Genomic DNA, 21,997 nt, shown 5'->3' with positions numbered 1-21,997 from the left:
GGCCGACGACGATGAGGCGGTGGAGGCGGTGGTGGCGGCTGAGGCGGTGGTGGCGGCTGAGGCGGCGGAGGCGGCTGAGGCGGTGGAGGCGGCTGAGGCGGTGGAGGCGGTGGAGGTGGATGAGGCGGTGGATGAGGTGGAGGATGAGCAGCAGCAGGAGGAGGATGAGGAGGAGGAGGAGGAGGAGGAGAAGCTGTCACGGTTGCCGTGGTTTCACGGGCCGCTGTCGAGGCCGCGGGCTGCCCAGCTGGTGCTGGAGGGGGGCGTGGGAGCACACGGAGTGTTCCTGGTGCGTCAGAGCGAGACACGGCGTGGCGAGTGTGTGCTTACCTTCAACTACCAGGGGAAGGCCAAGGTGAGTGTGGTGGTGAGTGTGGTGGTGAGTGTGGTGGTGAGTGTGGTGAGTGTTGGTGAGTGGTGGTGAGTGTGGTGGTGAGTGTTGGTGAGTGTTCCTGGTGCGTCAGAGCGAGACACGGCGTGGCGAGTGTGTGCTCACCTTCAACTACCAGGGCAAGGCTAAGGTGAGTGTGGCGGTGAGTGTTGTGGTGAGTGGTGAGTGTTGGTGAGTGTTGGTGAGTGTTCCTGGTGCGTCAGAGCGAGACACGGCGTGGCGAGTGTGTGCTTACCTTCAACTACCAGGGGAAGGCCAAGGTGAGTGTCGTGGTGAGTGTGGTGAGTGGTGGTGAGTGGTGGTGAGTGGCGAGTGTGTGCTTACCTTCAACTACCAGGGGAAGGCTAAGGTGAGTGTCGTGGTGAGTGTGGTGGTGAGTGGTGGTGAGTGTGGTGATGGTTGGTGAGTGTTGGTGAGTGTTCCTGGTGCGTCAGAGCGAGACACGGCGTGGTGAGTGTGTGCTCACCTTCAACTACCAGGGGAAGGCTAAGGTGAGTGTGGTGGTGAGTGTGGTGGTGAGTGGTGGTGAGTGTGGTGAGTGTTGGTGAGTGTTGGTGAGTGTTCCTGGTGCGTCAGAGCGAGACACGGCGTGGCGAGTGTGTGCTCACCTTCAACTACCAGGGCAAGGCTAAGGTGAGTGTCGTGGTGAGTGTGGTGAGTGTGGTGGTGAGTGTTGGTGAGTGTGGTGGTGAGTGGTGGTGAGTGTGGTGGTGAGTGTGGTGAGTGGTGGTGAGTGTTCCTGGTGCGTCAGAGCGAGACACGGCGTGGCGAGTGTGTGCTTACCTTCAACTACCAGGGGAAGGCCAAGGTGAGTGTGGTGGTGAGTGTGGTGGTGAGTGGTGGTGAGTGTGGTGATGGTTGGTGAGTGTTGGTGAGTGTTCCTGGTGCGTCAGAGCGAGACACGGCGTGGCGAGTGTGTGCTCACCTTCAACTACCAGGGGAAGGCCAAGGTGAGTGTCGTGGTGAGTGTGGTGAGTGGTGGTGGTGAGTGTGGTGAGTGTGGTGAGTGTGGTGGTGAGTGGTGAGTGTTGGTGAGTGTTCCTGGTGCGTCAGAGCGAGACACGGCATGGCGAGTGTGTGCTTACCTTCAACTACCAGGGGAAGGCCAAGGTGAGTGTCGTGGTGAGTGTGGTGGTGAGTGTGGTGAGTGGTGGTGAGTGTGGTGAGTGTTCCTGGTGCGTCAGAGCGAGACACGGCATGGCGAGTGTGTGCTTACCTTCAACTACCAGGGGAAGGCTAAGGTGAGTGTCGTGGTGAGTGGTGGTGAGTGTGGTGAGTGGTGGTGAGTGTGGTGAGTGTTCCTGGTGCGTCAGAGCGAGACACGGCGTGGCGAGTGTGTGCTTACCTTCAACTACCAGGGGAAGGCTAAGGTGAGTGTGGTGGTGAGTGTGGTGAGTGTGGTGAGTGTGGTGAGTGTGGTGAGTGTTGGTGGTGAGTGTGGTGAGTGTTGGTGAGTGTTCCTGGTGCGTCAGAGCGAGACACGGCGTGGCGAGTGTGGTGGTGAGTGTCGTGGTGAGTGTGTGCTCACCTTCAACTACCAGGGGAAGGCCAAGGTGAGTGTGGTGGTGGTGAGTGTGGTGGTGAGTGTGGTGAGTGTTGGTGAGTGTTGGTGAGTGTCGTGGTGAGTGTGGTGGTGAGTGTTGGTGAGTGGTGGTGAGTGTTCCTGGTGCGTCAGAGCGAGACACGGCGTGGCGAGTGTGGTGGTGAGTGTGAGTGGTGAGTGTGGTGAGTGGTGGTGAGTGGTGGTGAGTGGTGGTGAGTGTGGTGAGTGGTGGTGAGTGTTGGTGAGTGTTGGTGAGTGTTCCTGGTGCGTCAGAGCGAGACACGGCGTGGCGAGTGTGGTGGTGAGTGTGAGTGGTGAGTGTGGTGAGTGGTGGTGAGTGGTGGTGAGTGGTGGTGAGTGTGGTGAGTGGTGGTGAGTGGTGGTGAGTGGTGGTGAGTGTGGTGAGTGGTGGTGAGTGTTGGTGAGTGTTGGTGAGTGTTCCTGGTGCGTCAGAGCGAGACACGGCGTGGCGAGTGTGGTGGTGAGTGTGGTGGTGAGTGTGGTGAGTGGTGGTGAGTGGTGGTGAGTGTGGTGAGTGGTGGTGAGTGTTGGTGAGTGTTGGTGAGTGTTCCTGGTGCGTCAGAGCGAGACACGGCGTGGCGAGTGTGTGCTTACCTTCAACTACCAGGGGAAGGCTAAGGTGAGTGTCGTGGTGAGTGTGGTGAGTGGTGAGTGTGGTGAGTGGTGAGTGTGGTGGTGAGTGGTGAGTGTGTGCTCACCTTCAACTACCAGGGGAAGGCCAAGGTGAGTGTGGTGGTGGTGAGTGTCGTGGTGAGTGGTGGTGAGTGTGGTGGTGAGTGTGTTGGTGAGTGTTCCTGGTGCGTCAGAGCGAGACACGGCGTGGCGAGTGTAGTGAGTGGTGAGTGTGGTGGTGAGTGTGGTGGTGAGTGGTGAGTGTGGTGGTGAGTGTGGTGGTGAGTGTGGTGAGTGGTGGTGAGTGGTGGTGAGTGTGGTGGTGAGTGTGGTGGTGAGTGGTGGTGAGTGTTGGTGAGTGGTGGTGAGTGTTCCTGGTGCGTCAGAGCGAGACACGGCGTGGCGAGTGTGTGCTTACCTTCAACTACCAGGGGAAGGCTAAGGTGAGTGTCGTGGTGAGTGGTGGTGAGTGTGGTGAGTGTGGTGGTGAGTGGTGAGTGGTGGTGAGTGTGGTGGTGAGTGTTGGTGAGTGTTCCTGGTGCGTCAGAGCGAGACAAGGCGTGGCGAGTGTGTGCTTACCTTCAACTACCAGGGGAAGGCCAAGGTGAGTGTGGCGGTGAGTGTGGTGAGTGTGGTGAGTGTTGGTGAGTGTGGTGGTGAGTGGTGGTGAGTGTGGTGAGTGTGGTGAGTGTGGTGGTGAGTGTGGTGAGTGTGGTGAGTGTGGTGAGTGTGGTGGTGAGTGGTGGTGAGTGTGGTGAGTGTGGTGGTGAGTGGTGGTGAGTGTGGTGAGTGTGGTGGTGAGTGTGGTGAGTGTGGTGAGTGTTGGTGAGTGTTCCTGGTGCGTCAGAGCGAGACACGGCGTGGCGAGTGTGTGCTTACCTTCAACTACCAGGGGAAGGCCAAGGTGAGTGTGGCGGTGAGTGTGGTGAGTGTCGTGGTGAGTGGTGAGTGTGGTGAGTGGTGGTGAGTGTGGTGAGTGTTGGTGAGTGTTGGTGAGTGTTCCTGGTGCGTCAGAGCGAGACACGGCGTGGTGAGTGTGTGCTCACCTTCAACTACCAGGGCAAGGCTAAGGTGAGTGTCGTGGTGAGTGTGGTGAGTGTGGTGGTGAGTGTGGTGAGTGTGGTGAGTGTGGTGGTGAGTGGTGAGTGTTGGTGAGTGTTCCTGGTGCGTCAGAGCGAGACACGGCATGGCGAGTGTGTGCTCACCTTCAACTACCAGGGGAAGGCCAAGGTGAGTGTGGTGGTGAGTGTGGTGGTGAGTGTGGTGAGTGTTGGTGAGTGTTCCTGGTGCGTCAGAGCGAGACACGGCATGGCGAGTGTGTGCTCACCTTCAACTACCAGGGGAAGGCCAAGGTGAGTGTGGCGGTGAGTGTGGTGGTGAGTGGTGGTGAGTGGTGGTGAGTGTGGTGAGTGGTGGTGAGTGTTCCTGGTGCGTGAGAGCGAGACACGGCGTGGCGAGTGTGTGCTTACCTTCAACTACCAGGGGAAGGCTAAGGTGAGTGTGGCGGTGAGTGTGGTGGTGAGTGTGGTGGTGAGTGGTGAGTGTTGGTGAGTGGTGGTGAGTGTGGTGGTGAGTGTGGTGGTGAGTGTGGTGGTGAGTGTGGTGGTGAGTGGTGAGTGTTGGTGAGTGGTGGTGAGTGTGGTGGTGAGTGGTGAGTGTGGTGGTGAGTGTGGTGAGTGTGGTGGTGAGTGTTGGTGAGTGTGGTGGTGAGTGGTGAGTGTGGTGGTGAGTGGTGAGTGTGGTGAGTGTGGTGAGTGTGGTGGTGAGTGTGGTGGTGAGTGTGGTGGTGAGTGTGGTGGTGAGTGGTGAGTGTGGTGGTGAGTGTGGTGGTGAGTGTGGTGGTGAGTGGTGAGTGTGGTGGTGAGTGTGGTGGTGAGTGGTGAGTGTGGTGGTGAGTGTGGTGGTGAGTGTGGTGGTGAGTGGTGAGTGTGGTGGTGAGTGTGGTGGTGAGTGTGGTGGTGAGTGTGGTGGTGAGTGTGGTGGTGAGTGTGGTGGTGAGTGGTGAGTGTGGTGGTGAGTGTGGTGGTGAGTGTGGTGGTGAGTGGTGAGTGTGGTGGTGAGTGTGGTGGTGAGTGTGGTGGTGAGTGGTGAGTGTGGTGGTGAGTGTGGTGGTGAGTGTGGTGGTGAGTGTGGTGGTGAGTGGTGAGTGTGGTGGTGAGTGGTGAGTGTGGTGGTGAGTGGTGAGTGTGGTGGTGGTGAGTGGGGGTGGTGAGTGGGTGGTGAGTGGGGGTGGTGAGTGGGGGTGAGTGGGGGTGGTGAGTGGTGAGTGTGGTGGTGAGTGTGGTGGTGAGTGTGGTGGTGAGTGGTGAGTGTGGTGGTGAGTGGTGAGTGTGTGCTCACCTTCAACTACCAGGGGAAGGCCAAGGTGAGTGTCGTGGTGGTGAGTGTGGTGGTGAGTGTGGTGAGTGTGGTGGTGAGTGTGGTGGTGAGTGGTGAGTGTGGTGGTGAGTGGTGGTGAGTGTGGTGGTGGTGGTGAGTGTGGTGGTGAGTGGTGAGTGTGGTGGTGAGTGGTGAGTGTGGTGGTGGTGAGTGGGGGTGGTGAGTGGGTGGTGAGTGGGGGTGGTGAGTGGGGGTGGTGAGTGGGGTGGTGAGTGGGGGTGGTGAGTGGTGGTGAGTGGGGGTGGTGAGTGGTGGTGAGTGGTGAGTGGGGGTGGTGAGTGGGGGGTGGTGAGTGGGGGTGGTGAGTGGGAGTGGGGGTGGTGAGTGGGGGTGGTGAGTGGGGGTGGTGAGTGGGAGTGGGGGTGGTGAGTGGGGTGGTGAGTGGGGTGGTGAGTGGGGATGGTGAGTGGTGGTGAGTGGGGGTGGTGAGTGGGGGTGGTGAGTGGTGGTGAGTGGGGGTGGTGAGTGGTGGTAGTGAGGGGGGGTGGTGAGTGGGGTGGTGAGTGGGGGTGGTGAGTGGTGAGTGGTGAGTGGGGGTGGTGAGTGGTGGTGGTGAGTGGGGGTGGTGAGTGGGGGTGGTGAGTGGTGGTGGTGAGTGGGGGTGGTGAGTGGTGAGTGGGGGAGTTCGTGCTCACCTTTAACTCGCGTGTCTGTGTGTGTGTCTGTGTGTCTGTGTGTGTGTGTATCTGTGTGTGTGTCTGTGTGTCTGTGTGTGTGTCTGTGTGTGTGTCTGTGTGTGTGTCTCTGTGTGTCTCTCTCTCTCTCTGTGTCTCTCTCTGTGTCTCTGCGTGTGTCTCTGCGTGTGTCTCTGTGTGTCTCTCTCTCTCTCTGTGTCTCTCTCTGTGTCTCTGTGTGTGTCTCTGTGTCTCTGCGTGTGTCTCTGTGTCTCTGCGTGTGTCTCTGTGTGTCTCTGTGTGTGTCTCTCTGTGTGTCTCTGTGTGTCTCTGTGTCTCTGCGTGTGTCTCTGTGTGTCTCTCTGTCTCTGCGTGTGTCTCTGTGTCTCTCTGTCTCTGTGTGTGTCTCTGTGTGTCTCTCTGTGTCTCTCTGCGTGTGTCTCTGTGTCTATCTCTCTCTCTCTGTGTGTCTCTCTGTGTCTCTGTGTCTCTCTGTCTCCGCGTGTGTCTCTGCGTGTGTCTCTGTGTGTCTCCGCGTGTGTCTCTGCGTGCGTCTCAGCACCTGCGTCTGACGGTGAGTGAGGATGGCCGCTGCCGCGTCCAGCACCTGTGGTTCCGCTCCGTGCTCGACATGCTCGAACACTTCACCGAGTTCCCCATCCCGCTCGAGTCTGGTGGGGCCAGTGACGTCACCCTCTGTAGCTTCGTGCCACACGCACGGACACAAGGTGCAACACTCACTCACTCACTGTTACACTCACTGTTACACTCACTGTTACACTCACTCTTACACTCACTCACTGTTACACTCACTGTTACACTCACTGTTACACTCACTCACTGTTACACTCACTGTTACACTCACTGTTACACTCACTGTTACACTCACTCACATGCTAGAGCACTTCACCGAGTTCCCCATCCCGCTCGAGTCTGGTGGGGCCAGTGACGTCACCCTCTGTAGCTTCGTGCCACACGCACGGACACAAGGTGCAACACTCACTCACTCACTGTTACACTCATACACTGTTACACTCACTGTTACACTCACTGTTACACTCACTGTTACACTGTTACACTCACTGTTACACTCACTCACTGTTACACTCACTGTTACACTCACTCACTGTTACACTCACTCACTGTTACACTCACTGTTACACTCACTGTTACACTCACTCACATGCTCGAGCACTTCACCGAGTTCCCCATCCCGCTCGAGTCTGGCGGGGCCAGTGACGTCACCCTCTGTAGCTTCGTGCCACACGCACGGACACAAGGTGCAACACTCACTGTTACACTCACTGTTACACTCACTCACTGTTACACTCACTGTTACACTCACTGTTACACTCACTCATACACTCACTGTTACACTCACTCATACACTCACTGTTACACTCACTCACTCATACACTCACTGTTACACTCACTGTTACACTCACTCTTACACTCATACACTCACTCATACACTCACTCACTCACTCTTACACTCACTCACTCATACACTCACTCACTGTTACACTCACTCATACACTCATACACTCACTGTTACACTCACTCACTCACTGTTACACTTACTCATACACTCACTCATACACTCACTCATACACTCACTCATACACTCACTCACTCACTGTTACACTCACTGTTACACTCACTGTTACACTCACTGTTACACTCACTGTTACACTCACTCACTGTTACACTCACTCACTCTTACACTCATTGTTACACTCACTGTTACACTCACTGTTACACTCACTCACTAACTGTTACACTCACTCATACACTCACTCACTCATATACTCACTCATTCACTCACTCACTCATACACTCACTCATACACTCACTCATTCATACACTCACTCACTCACTCATACACTCACTCATACACTCACTCACTCATACACTCACACACTCATACACTCACTCATACACTCACTCACTCATACACTCACTGTTACACTCACTGTTACACTCACTCACTGTTACACTCACTGTTACACTCACTGTTACACTCACTGTTACACTCACTCACTGTTACACTCACTGTTACACTCACTGTTACACTCACTGTTACACTCACTCACTGTTACACTCACTGTTACACTCACTGTTACACTCACTCACTGTTACACTCACTGTTACACTCACTCACTCACTGTTACACTCACTCACTCACTGTTACACTCACTCACTGTTACACTCACTGTTACACTCACTGTTACACTCACTGTTACACTCACTGTTACACTCACTCACTGTTACACTCACTGTTACACTCACTCACTGTTACACTCACTCATACACTCATACACTCACTGTTACACTCACTGTTACACTCACTGTTACACTCACTGTTACACTCACTCACTGTTACACTCACTGTTACACTCACTGTTACACTCACTGTTACACTCATACACTCACTGTTACACTCACTGTTACACTCACTCACTCACTGTTACACTCACTCACTCACTGTTACACTCACTCACTGTTACACTCACTGTTACACTCACTGTTACACTCACTGTTACACTCACTGTTACACTCACTCACTGTTACACTCACTGTTACACTCACTCACTGTTACACTCACTCATACACTCATACACTCACTGTTACACTCACTGTTACACTCACTGTTACACTCACTGTTACACTCACTCACTGTTACACTCACTGTTACACTCACTGTTACACTCACTGTTACACTCACTCACATGCTCGAGCACTTCACCGAGTTCCCCATCCCGCTCGAGTCTGGTGGGGCCAGTGACGTCACCCTCTGTAGCTTCGTGCCACACGCACGGACACAAGGTGCAACACTCACTCACTCACTGTTACACTCACTGTTACACTCACTGTTACACTCACTCTTACACTCACTCACTGTTACACTCACTGTTACACTCACTGTTACACTCACTCACTGTTACACTCACTGTTACACTCACTGTTACACTCACTGTTACACTCACTCACATGCTAGAGCACTTCACCGAGTTCCCCATCCCGCTCGAGTCTGGTGGGGCCAGTGACGTCACCCTCTGTAGCTTCGTGCCACACGCACGGACACAAGGTGCAACACTCACTCACTCACTGTTACACTCATACACTGTTACACTCACTGTTACACTCACTGTTACACTCACTGTTACACTCACTGTTACACTCACTGTTACACTCACTCACTGTTACACTCACTGTTACACTCACTGTTACACTCACTGTTACACTCACTGTCACACTCACTGTTACACTCACTCACATGCTCGAGCACTTCACCGAGTTCCCCATCCCGCTCGAGTCTGGCGGGGCCAGTGACGTCACCCTCTGTAGCTTCGTGCCACACGCACGGACACAAGGTGCAACGCTCACTCACTCACTGTTACACTCACTCACTGTTACACTCACTGTTACACTCATACACTCACTGTTACACTCACTGTTACACTCACTCACATGCTCGAGCACTTCACCGAGTTCCCCATCCCGCTCGAGTCTGGCGGGGCCAGTGACGTCACCCTCTGTAGCTTCGTGCCACACGCACGGACACAAGGTGCAACACTCACTGTTACACTCACTGTTACACTCACTCACTGTTACACTCACTGTTACACTCACTGTTACACTCACTCATACACTCACTGTTACACTCACTCATACACTCACTGTTACACTCACTCACTCATACACTCACTGTTACACTCACTGTTACACTCACTCTTACACTCATACACTCACTCATACACTCACTCACTCACTCTTACACTCACTCACTCATACACTCACTCACTGTTACACTCACTCATACACTCATACACTCACTGTTACACTCACTCACTCACTGTTACACTTACTCATACACTCACTCATACACTCACTCATACACTCACTCATACACTCACTCACTCACTGTTACACTCACTGTTACACTCACTGTTACACTCACTGTTACACTCACTGTTACACTCACTCACTGTTACACTCACTCACTCTTACACTCATTGTTACACTCACTGTTACACTCACTGTTACACTCACTCACTAACTGTTACACTCACTCATACACTCACTCACTCATATACTCACTCATTCACTCACTCACTCATACACTCACTCATACACTCACTCATTCATACACTCACTCACTCACTCATACACTCACTCATACACTCACTCACTCATACACTCACACACTCATACACTCACTCATACACTCACTCACTCATACACTCACTGTTACACTCACTGTTACACTCACTCACTGTTACACTCACTGTTACACTCACTGTTACACTCACTGTTACACTCACTCACTGTTACACTCACTGTTACACTCACTGTTACACTCACTGTTACACTCACTCACTGTTACACTCACTGTTACACTCACTGTTACACTCACTCACTGTTACACTCACTGTTACACTCACTCACTCACTGTTACACTCACTCACTCACTGTTACACTCACTCACTGTTACACTCACTGTTACACTCACTGTTACACTCACTGTTACACTCACTGTTACACTCACTCACTGTTACACTCACTGTTACACTCACTCACTGTTACACTCACTCATACACTCATACACTCACTGTTACACTCACTGTTACACTCACTGTTACACTCACTGTTACACTCACTCACTGTTACACTCACTGTTACACTCACTGTTACACTCACTGTTACACTCATACACTCACTGTTACACTCACTGTTACACTCACTGTTACACTCACTCTTACACTCACTCACTGTTACACTCACTCACTGTTACACTCACTGTTACACTCACTCACTCACTGTTACACTCACTGTTATACTCACTCACATGCTCGAGCACTTCACCGAGTTCCCCATCCCGCTCGAGTCTGGCGGGGCCAGTGACGTCACCCTCTGTAGCTTCGTGCCACACGCACGGACACAAGGTGCAACACTCACTCACTCACTGTTACACTCACTGTTACACTCACTGTTACACTCACTGTTACACTCACTCACTGTTACACTCACTGTTACACTCACTGTTACACTCACTGTTACACTCACTCACTGTTACACTCACTCACTGTTACACTCACTGTTACACTCACTGTTACACTCACTGTTACACTCACTGTTACACTCACTCACATGCTCGAGCACTTCACCGAGTTCCCCATCCCGCTCGAGTCTGGCGGGGCCAGTGACGTCACCCTCTGTAGCTTCGTGCCACACGCACGGACACAAGGTGCAACGCTCACTCACTGTTACACTCACTGTTACACTCTTACACTCACTCTTACACTCATACACTCACTGTTACACTCACTCTTACACTCATACACTCACTCATACACTCACTCACTCACTGTTACACTCATACACTCACTCATACACTCACTCATACACTCACTCACTCACTGTTACACTCATACACTCACTCGTACACTCACTCTTACACTCACTGTTACACTCACTGTTACACTCACTGTTACACTGTTACACTCACTCACTGTTACACTCACTGTTATACTCACTCACTGTTACACTCACTCACTGTTACACTCACTGTTACACTCACTCACTGTTACACTCACTCACTCACTGTTACACTCACTCATACACTCACTGTTACACTCACTCTTACACACACTCATACACTCACTGTTACACTCACTGTTACACTCACTCACTGTTACACTCATACACTCACTCATACACTCACTGTTACACTCACTCACACACACTCACTCACTCTTACACTCACTCTTACACTCATACACTCACTCATACACTCACTCACTCACTCACTGTTACACTCATACACTCACTCATACACTCACTCATACACTCACTCACTCACTGTTACACTCATACACTCACTCATACACTCACTCACTCTTACACTCACTCACTCACTGTTACACTCACTCATACAATCACTGTTACACTCACTGTTACACTCACTGTTATACTCACTGTTACACTCACTGTTACACTCACTCACTGTTACACTCATACACTCACTCATACACTCACTGTTACACTCACTCACACACACTCACTCACTCTTACACTCACTCTTACACTCATACACTCACTCATACACTCACTCACTCACTGTTACACTCATACACTCACTCATACACTCACTCATACACTCACTCACTCACTGTTACACTCATACACTCACTCATACACTCACTCACTCACTCTTACACTCACTCACTCACTGTTACACTCACTCATACAATCACTGTTACACTCACTGTTACACTCACTGTTATACTCACTGTTACACTCACTGTTACACTCACTCACTGTTACACTCATACACTCACTCATACACTCACTGTTACACTCACTCACACACACTCACTCACTCTTACACTCACTCTTACACTCATACACTCACTCATACACTCACTCACTCACTGTTACACTCATACACTCACTCATACACTCACTCATACACTCACTCACTCACTGTTACACTCATACACTCACTCATACACTCACTCACTCACTCTTACACTCACTCACTCACTGTTACACTCACTCATACAATCACTGTTACACTCACTGTTACACTCACTGTTATACTCTGTTACACTCACTGTTACACTCACTCACTGTTACACTCATACACTCACTCATACACTCACTGTTACACTCACTCACACACACTCACTCACTCTTACACTCACTCTTACACTCATACACTCACTCATACACTCACTCACTCACTGTTACACTCATACACTCACTCATACACTCACTCATACACTCACTCACTCACTGTTACACTCATACACTCACTCATACACTCACTCACTCACTCTTACACTCACTCACTCACTGTTACACTCACTCATACAATCACTGTTACACTCACTGTTACACTCACTGTTATACTCACTGTTACACTCACTGTTACACTCACTCACTGTTACACTCATACACTCACTCATACACTCACTGTTACACTCACTCACACACACTCACTCACTCTTACACTCACTCTTACACTCATACACTCACTCATACACTCACTCACTCACTGTTACACTCATACACTCACTCATACACTCACTCATACACTCACTCACTCACTGTTACACTCATACACTCACTCATACACTCACTCACTCACTCTTACACTCACTCACTCACTGTTACACTCACTCATACAATCACTGTTACACTCACTGTTACACTCACTGTTATACTCACTGTTACACTCACTGTTACACTCACTCACTGTTACACTCATACACTCACTCATACACTCACTGTTACACTCACTCACACACACTCACTCACTCTTACACTCACTCTTACACTCATACACTCACTCATACACTCACTCACTCACTGTTACACTCATACACTCACTCATACACTCACTCATACACTCACTCACTCACTGTTACACTCATACACTCACTCATACACTCACTCACTCACTCTTACACTCACTCACTCACTGTTACACTCACTCATACAATCACTGTTACACTCACTGTTACACTCACTGTTATACTCTGTTACACTCACTGTTACACTCACTCACTGTTACACTCATACACTCACTCATACACTCACTGTTACACTCACTCACACACACTCACTCACTCTTACACTCACTCTTACACTCATACACTCACTCATACACTCACTCACTCACTGTTACACTCATACACTCACTCATACACTCACTCATACACTCACTCACTCACTGTTACACTCATACACTCACTCATACACTCACTCACTCACTCTTACACTCACTCACTCACTGTTACACTCACTCATACACTCACTGTTACACTCACTGTTACACTCACTGTTATACTCACTGTTACACTCACTGTTATACTCATACACTCACTCATACACTCACTGTTATACTCACTGTTACACTCACTCATACACTCACTGTTATACTCACTGTTACACTCACTGTTATACTCACTGTTACACTCACTCTTATACTCATACACTCACTCATACACTCACTGTTACACTCACTGTTACACTCATACACTCACTCCTACACTCACTGTTACACTCACTCGTACACTCACTGTTACACTCACTCGTACACTCACTGTTACACTCACTGTTACACTCACTCATACACTCACTCACTGTTACACTCACTCTTACACTCACTCACTAACTGTTACACTCACTGTTACACTCACTCTTACACTCACTCACTAACTGTTACACTCACTGTTACACTCACTCACTGTTACACTTACTGTTACACTCACTCACTGTTACACTCACTCACTGTTACACTCACTCATACACTCACTCACTCACTGTTACACTCATACACTCACTGTTACACTCACTGTTACACTCACTCACTGTTACACTCACTCACTCACTCGTACACTCTTACACTCACTGTTACACTCACTGTTACACTCATACACTCACTGTTACACTCATACACTTACTCATACACTCTTACACTCATTCACTGTTACCCTCACTGTTACACTCACTCACTGTTACACTCACTGTTACACTCACTCACTCACTCTTACACTCACTCAATAACTGTTACACTCACTCATACACTCACTCACTCGTACACTCACTCTTACACTCACTCACTAACTGTTACACTCACTGTTACACTCACTGTTACACTCACTGTTACACTCATACACTTACTCATACACTCACTGTTACACTCACTGTTACACTCACTCACTAACTGTTACACTCACTTGTACACTCACTGTTACACTCACTGTTACACTCACTGTTACACTCACTCACTCACTCTTACACTCACTCACTAACTGTTACACTCACTCATACACTCACTCACTGTTACACTCATTGTTACACTCACTCACTCACTGTTACACTCACTCTTACACTCTTACACTCACTGTTACACTCACTGTTACGCTCACTGTTACACTCACTCACTGTTACACTCACTCACTGTTACACTCACTGTTACACTCACTGTTACACTCATACACTCACTCATACACTCGCTCGTACACTCACTCGTACACTCATACACTCACTCGTACACTCACTCTTACACTCACTGTTACACTCATACACTCACTGTTACACTCACTGTTACACTCACTCACTGTTACACTCACTGTTACACTCACTCACTGTTACACTCACTGTTACACTCATACACTCACTCTTACACTCACTGTTACACTCACTGTTACACTCACTCACTCACTCGTACACTCACTCTTACACTCATACACTCACTGTTACACTCACTGTTACACGCACTAACACACTCACTCACTCGTACACTCACTGTTACACTTACTTACTGTTACACTCACTGTTACACTCACTCACTGTTACACTCACTGTTACACTCACTCACTCACTCTTACACTCACTGTTACACTCACTGTTACACTTACTCACTGTTACACTCACTAACTGTTACACTCACTCATACACTCACTCACTGTTACACTCACTGTTACACTCATACACTCACTCATACACTCACTCACTCACTCTTACACTCACTCATTGTTACACTCACTGTTACACTCACTGTTACACTCACTCACTGTTACACTCACTGTTACACTCACTGTTACACTCACTCACTGTTACACTCACTCACTGTTACACTCATACACTCACTGTTACACTCACTGTTACACTCACTCACTGTTACACTCACTGTTACACTCACTCACTGTTACACTCACTCACTGTTACACTCATACACTCACTGTTACACTCACTGTTACACTCATACACTCACTCATACACTCACTCACTGTTACACTTACTGTTACACTCACTCACTGTTACACTCACTGTTACACTCACTGTTACACTCACTCACTCATACACTCACTCACTGTTACACTCACTGTTACACTTACTGTTACACTCACTCACTCACTGTTACACTCACTCACTGTTACACTCACTGTTACACTCACTTACTGTTACACTCACTCATACACTCACTCATACACTCACTCACTGTTACACTCACTCATACACTCACTCACTCACTGTTACACTCACTCACTGTTACACTCACTCACTGTTACACTCACTGTTACACTCACTGTTACACTCATACACTCACTCATACACTCACTGTCACACTCACTCACTCACTGTTACACTCACTGTTACACTCACTCACTGTTACACTCACTGTTACACTCACTTTCTCATACACTCATACACTCACTCATACACTCACTCACTGTTACACTCACTCACTGTTACACTCACTCACTGTTACACTCACTGTTACACTCACTCACACATACACACACTCATACACTCACACATACACACACTCATACACTCACTCACTGTTACACTCACTGTTACACTCACTGTTACACTCACTCACTGTTACACTCACTCACTGTTACACTCATACACTCAATGTTACACTCACTGTTACACTCACTGTTACACTCACTCACTGTTACACTCACTGTTACACTCACTGTTACACTCACTCACTGTTACACTCACTCACTGTTACACTCATACACTCACTGTTACACTCACTGTTACACTCATACACTCACTCATACACTCACTCACTGTTACACTTACTGTTACACTCACTCACTGTTACACTCACTGTTACACTCACTGTTACACTCACTCACTCATACACTCACTCACTGTTACACTCACTGTTACACTTACTGTTACACTCACTCACTCACTGTTACACTCACTCACTGTTACACTCACTGTTACACTCACTTACTGTTACACTCACTCATACACTCACTCATACACTCACTCACTGTTACACTCACTCATACACTCACTCACTCACTCACTGTTACACTCACTCACTGTTACACTCACTCACTGTTACACTCACTGTTACACTCACTGTTACACTCATACACTCACTCATACACTCACTGTCACACTCACTCACTCACTGTTACACTCACTGTTACACTCACTCACACATACACACACTCATACACTCACACATACACACACTCATACACTCACTCACTGTTACACTCACTGTTACACTCATACACTCACTCACACACTCACTCACTCATACACTCACTCATACACTCACTCACTCATACACTCATACACTCACTCATACACTCACTCACTCACTGTTACACTCATACACTCACTCACTTACTGTTACACTCACTGTTACACTCATACACTCACTCATATACTCACTCATACACTCACTCATACACTCACTCACTCATACACTCACTCACTCATACACTCACTGTTACACTCATACACTCACTCATACACTCACTCATACACTCACTCATACACTCACTCATACACTCACTCACTCATACACTCACTCACTCATACACTCACTCACTCACTCATACACTCACTCATACACTCACCGCTCACTCACCACTCACTCACTCATACACTCACTCACTCATACACTCACTCATGCACTCACTCACTCATACACTCACTCACTCATACACTCACTCACTCATACACTCACTCATACACTCACTCACTCACCCACTCATTCACTCACCCACTCATTCACTCACTCACTCACTCACCCACTCACCACTCACCGCTCACTTACCGCTTACTCACCCACTCACTCACTCACCCTCCCACTCACCCACTCACTCACCCACTCACTCACCCACTCACTCACTTACTCACCCACTCACTCACCTACTCACCCACTCACTCACCCACTCACTCACCCACTCACCCACTCACTCACCCACTCACTCACTCACCCACTCTCTCACTCACCACTCACTCACCCACTCACTCACTCACCACTCACTCACCACTCACTCACCACTCACCGCTCACTCACCACTCACCGCTACTCACCGCTCACCACTCACACCGCTCACCACTCACTCACCGCTCACTCACTGCTCACTCACCACGCACCACTCACTCACTGCTCACTCACCATGCACCACTCACTCACCACTCACTCACCGCTCACTCACTCACTCACCAAATATGGCATCTGTGCAGGACCGCCCTTTCCTGAAACCGCATTGGGGCTCCGCAAGCCTCTCCTCAGCGTGCCTGGCAAAGCGATGTTAAATAATCCTTGCCAGGACCTTTCCCGGCACACTGAGGAGTGAAATGCCCCTGTAGTTGTTACAGTCTGTGCGGTCCCCCTTCTTAAAAAGGGGGACCACCAGGGCATCCTTCCAATCCTGCGGAACCCGTCCAGTGGTCCAGACTGTTGTTATGATGTCATATAGGGCAGTCTGTGCACAAACGCCGCCCTCCCTCAGCATTTCGCTTGGGAGATCATCTCTGCCCGGTGCCTTTCCTGGCCTCAGACTCCGGATCGCCTTCAGTACTTCCTCAACAGATGGCACCTCAGCCAGCCACTCACAGGGGGTGACTTCTTTTTGCCAAACTCATACAACAACAACAACAACCGCCATTCACCTCTAAGTGGCGGTAACGTCACCACGACGCTTGTGCCAGGCCATGTGCACCTTGAGGCCACGTGAAGTGTCGAACGCCCGCGGGCAGGAGGTCATGGGGCAGACCCAGGTGCCACGGGTCGACTGACTGAGATGACTGAGATGACTGGCTGATGCACCACCTGTGCCCCCTACTGTGCCAACCTGCTGTGCTTTACCCGGCGCTCCGCTCGTTGTTCTGAGCGTCGCTCCTCTGCCCTCCTTTGTTGTTGGAGGGCGACTACCTCCAACTGCCCAGTAGCATCCTTCACGAGCCTCCTCCACAGAGGCCGATCTTGACACCGCTGGTACCAGTCATCGGCAAGTCCACTCAGCTCCACGTCCTCCTGTACCACATCACTCCATCTCTTCTCTAGCCTGTGCCGTGCCCGTTTAGCCCCCTCTATCCGGACGAACAAAAGCTGTTTCGGCATGCGGTGGCTGGGCATGCAGGCTACATGACCCAGCCAACGCAGCCTTGCCTGCAGAGGAACTCACCGATGGGACTTTGCCCAGATCTTTCAAGGATTTGTGAGCTCCTCACACAATCCAGCCTGGATAAACCCAGGATGGATCGTAGGCAGGCCAGCCTAAATGTTTCTAACCGGCGAAGATGTTCCATTAGGGGGGTCCACGTTTCGCAAGCGTAGAGAAGGGGAGGGAATGACCGTGGCCGAGAAGACCTGAAGCTTAGTGCGGAGCGACAGACCAGGTAGCTTCCACACAGTGTTACGCAACCGATGAAAAGATATTGCCGCTCGACTGATTCAGAGTGAGACCTCTGCTGTTAAACTGGAGCCGGTCATAAGCACACTGCCCAGGTATGGGAAACTCTCCACTCTCTCCACAACTGCCCCATCACCGATTGGGAGTTGTGGGGATGGAGTGTCCGATGGTACAAAATACCCAGGCAGGTGCTTAGTTTTGGTGGGGCTGATGGTAAGGCCCCACCTCTTAGTGGCACGCTCCAGTCTCAGCAGCAGCGTCTCCAACTCCTCCTCTGAATGAGCAGCTATTACCAAATGTACACACACACACGTACACACACACACACACGAACACACATACACGTACACACGTAGGCACGTACACACGTACGCACGTACACACGTACGCACGCACGTACACGAACACACGTACACACACACACAAAGACAAAGACAAAGATCCCCCATATAGCCTGTAACAGACTGTAGGGGCAAGTGCTGTTAGCGAGCACCTATGAAGGCCGGAACGGTACACGAGGGGGTGGGTGGCCAGCACCACGCCCGACCGCCTTTGTCTCCCTAGTGGCGATGTTTACACACCGCACCAGGTACTCATTTGAGGCTGAGTCGACCTAGGGGAGGCCCAGGACCGGTTCAGATAATCGTCACTGGTGTTGGCCGTGAGCGGGAATCGAACACACACACACACACACGTACACACACACGTACACACACACGCACGTACACACACACGTACACACGTACACACACATACACACACACACGTACACACGCACGTACACACACACGTACACACACACGCACGTACACACACACACGTACACACGCACGTACACACACACGCACGTACACACACACACGTACGCACGTACACACATACGCACGTACACACACACGTACACACACACACGTACACACACACGTACACACACACGTACACACACACGCACGTACACACACACGAACACACATACACGTACACACGTACATACACACACGTACACACACACACGTACATACACACACGTACACACACACGAATACACACACGCACGCACGTACACACACACGTACACACACACACGTACACACACGTACACACGTACACACACACGTACACACACACGTACACACGTACACGCACACATACACACACGCACGTACACGAACACACGTACACACACACGTACACACACACGCACGTACACACACACACGTACACACGTACACACGTACACGCACACATGCACATACACGTAGACACACACGTACACACACACACGCACGTACACACACACGTACGTACACACACACGTACGTACACGAACACACGTACACACACACACGCACGCACGTACACGAACACAAGCACAAAGACCAGGTTGGTGAAGTATGGTCAAACGGGGCTCGGGAGGTGGCGTTGACAGTCCGCTTCCACGTCCGTCTTTGTCTCTCTCCCCACAGGAAGCCATCAACAACATCAACAACATCAGCAACATCAGCAACATCAACATCAACAACATCAGCAACATCAACATCAACAACATCAACAACATCAACATCAACAACAACATCAACAACATCAACAACAACATCAACAACAACATCAACAACATCAACAGTCGGCAGCAGAAGAGGCATCACAATCACCTCCAGGCCACTCCACCCCCCCCACGTGAGCCCCCACCCACACCCACCCACACACACCCCCACACACACACCCACCCACACACCCACCCACCCACACCCACCCACACACCCACCCACCCACACCCACCCACACACCCACCCACACCCCCACCCACCCACCCACACCCCCACCCACCCACCCACACCCCCACCCACCCACCCACACCCCCACCCACCCACCCACACCCCCACCCACACCCCAACCCACACCCCCACCCACACCCCCACCCACACCCCCACCCACACCCCCACCCACACACCCACCCACACACACCCCCACCCACCCACTCACCCACCCACCCACCCACACGGCCACCGTGAACCCCACCCACCCACACGGCCACCGTGAACCCCACCCACCCACACGGCCACTGTGAACCCCACCCACCCACCCACACGGCCACCGTGAACCCCACCCACCCACACGGCCACCGTGAACCCCACCCACCCACCCACACGGCCACCGTGAACCCCACCCACCCACCCACACGGCCACCGTGAACCCCACCCACCCACCCACACGGCCACCGTGAACCCCACCCACCCACCCACACGGCCACCGTGAACCCCACCCACCCACCCACACGGCCACCGTGAACCCCACCCACCCACCCACGGCGCCAATTTCCACTAAAGTTATCGTCTAAATTGAGCGTAATTATTAACATGAACGTCGACCTTTGACCCTTGACTTTATGTCCACCTTTAACCTTCGCAGGAGTTGGCAGCATCCGTAGAAGCCTCAAGCAGAGTGGGGCCATCAACATCAACTTCGTCCCACCCACCCCCACCCACCCCCACCCCCCCCTTCTCCGTTGTAGTGCAATGGTACAGTCCAACTAAGTTTGACCTCCCTGGGTGGGGCCGGTCAATTGCCCACTAGGTAATGGGGGCGTTGTGGGGGCGGGCGGGGGGTGTTGAACTTTACTTGGTATGGTCCTGCTACGTCAACATTCAATGCAAGTTCGTCACCCCTATTTTTGAGAGAAGTTGGTGCAGTCCATTTCAGTGTCTGCCTTATCCGGGCTGGTCCAATATCCATCCCCGAATAGGGGGGGGGGGGAGGCGAGGGGAGTTGTGGGGTGTGGGATTAGGGGGGTTTGCTTTTACTTGGTACGGTCCTGCTATGTGAACAGTCAATGCAAGTTTTTTTTGTATTATTATTATTATTATTTCCCACTCCCACCCCCCCCACCCATCCATGAGAGAATGGTACGGTCCATTTCAGTCGGTTTCCTGCCCTGCGCCGTTGCTTTGGTAACCAACTTTCTTGGTAACGGGGCGGTTGTGCCCGTCCATAAATGACGTCACGCACCTGTGGGGGGGGGGGGTGGGGGGTGTTTGAGAGGTGTGACGTCACATCAAAAAACGGGCAACTTTAAATACACGCAGAATTAAATTTTGATTTAAAGCTTTCGTGACTGCGGTAATTCGTATTCTTAGTTTTTTTTTTCGGTTAAAGTCACCACCACGTTGAAGGGAAACAACAAAATAATATATAAATATATATAAAACAATAAAAAAAAACATTCTCACGACGTTTCGAC

The 21,997-nt window shown here is 50.7% G+C and overlaps 1 protein-coding gene across 11 annotated transcripts in view; it reads left to right on the top strand.

Moving 5' to 3' along the window:
* The window catches only part of LOC116936840 (uncharacterized), a 58,926-nt gene extending 37,397 nt beyond the window's left edge, over positions 1–21,529 (top strand). For 10 of the 11 annotated variants that reach the window (XM_076059214.1, XM_076059215.1, XM_076059213.1 and 7 more), the window contains 4 exons: positions 1–355; positions 6,120–8,648; positions 20,226–20,436; positions 21,169–21,529. The exon at positions 1–355 is cut by the window's left edge and continues 211 nt beyond it. In XM_076059214.1, the coding sequence (XP_075915329.1) occupies positions 1–355; positions 6,120–6,509 (745 nt within the window). In that variant the 3' untranslated portion in view covers positions 6,510–8,648; positions 20,226–20,436; positions 21,169–21,529. Of the gene's footprint in view, positions 380–425; positions 3,208–3,369; positions 3,472–6,119; positions 8,649–20,225; positions 20,437–21,168 lie in introns of those variants that run through there. The other variant, XM_076059219.1, reaches the window with a different exon arrangement.
* Positions 21,530–21,997: the final 468 nt, after the last annotated feature.

This window comes from Petromyzon marinus, assembly GCF_048934315.1.
Source record: "Petromyzon marinus isolate PM22_M1 ecotype Great Lakes invasive population chromosome 84 unlocalized genomic scaffold, UKy_Petmar_22M1.pri1.0 chr84_unloc.5, whole genome shotgun sequence".
NCBI lineage: Eukaryota > Metazoa > Chordata > Hyperoartia > Petromyzontiformes > Petromyzontidae > Petromyzon > Petromyzon marinus.
This window is presented reverse-complemented; position numbering and strand designations above follow the sequence as displayed.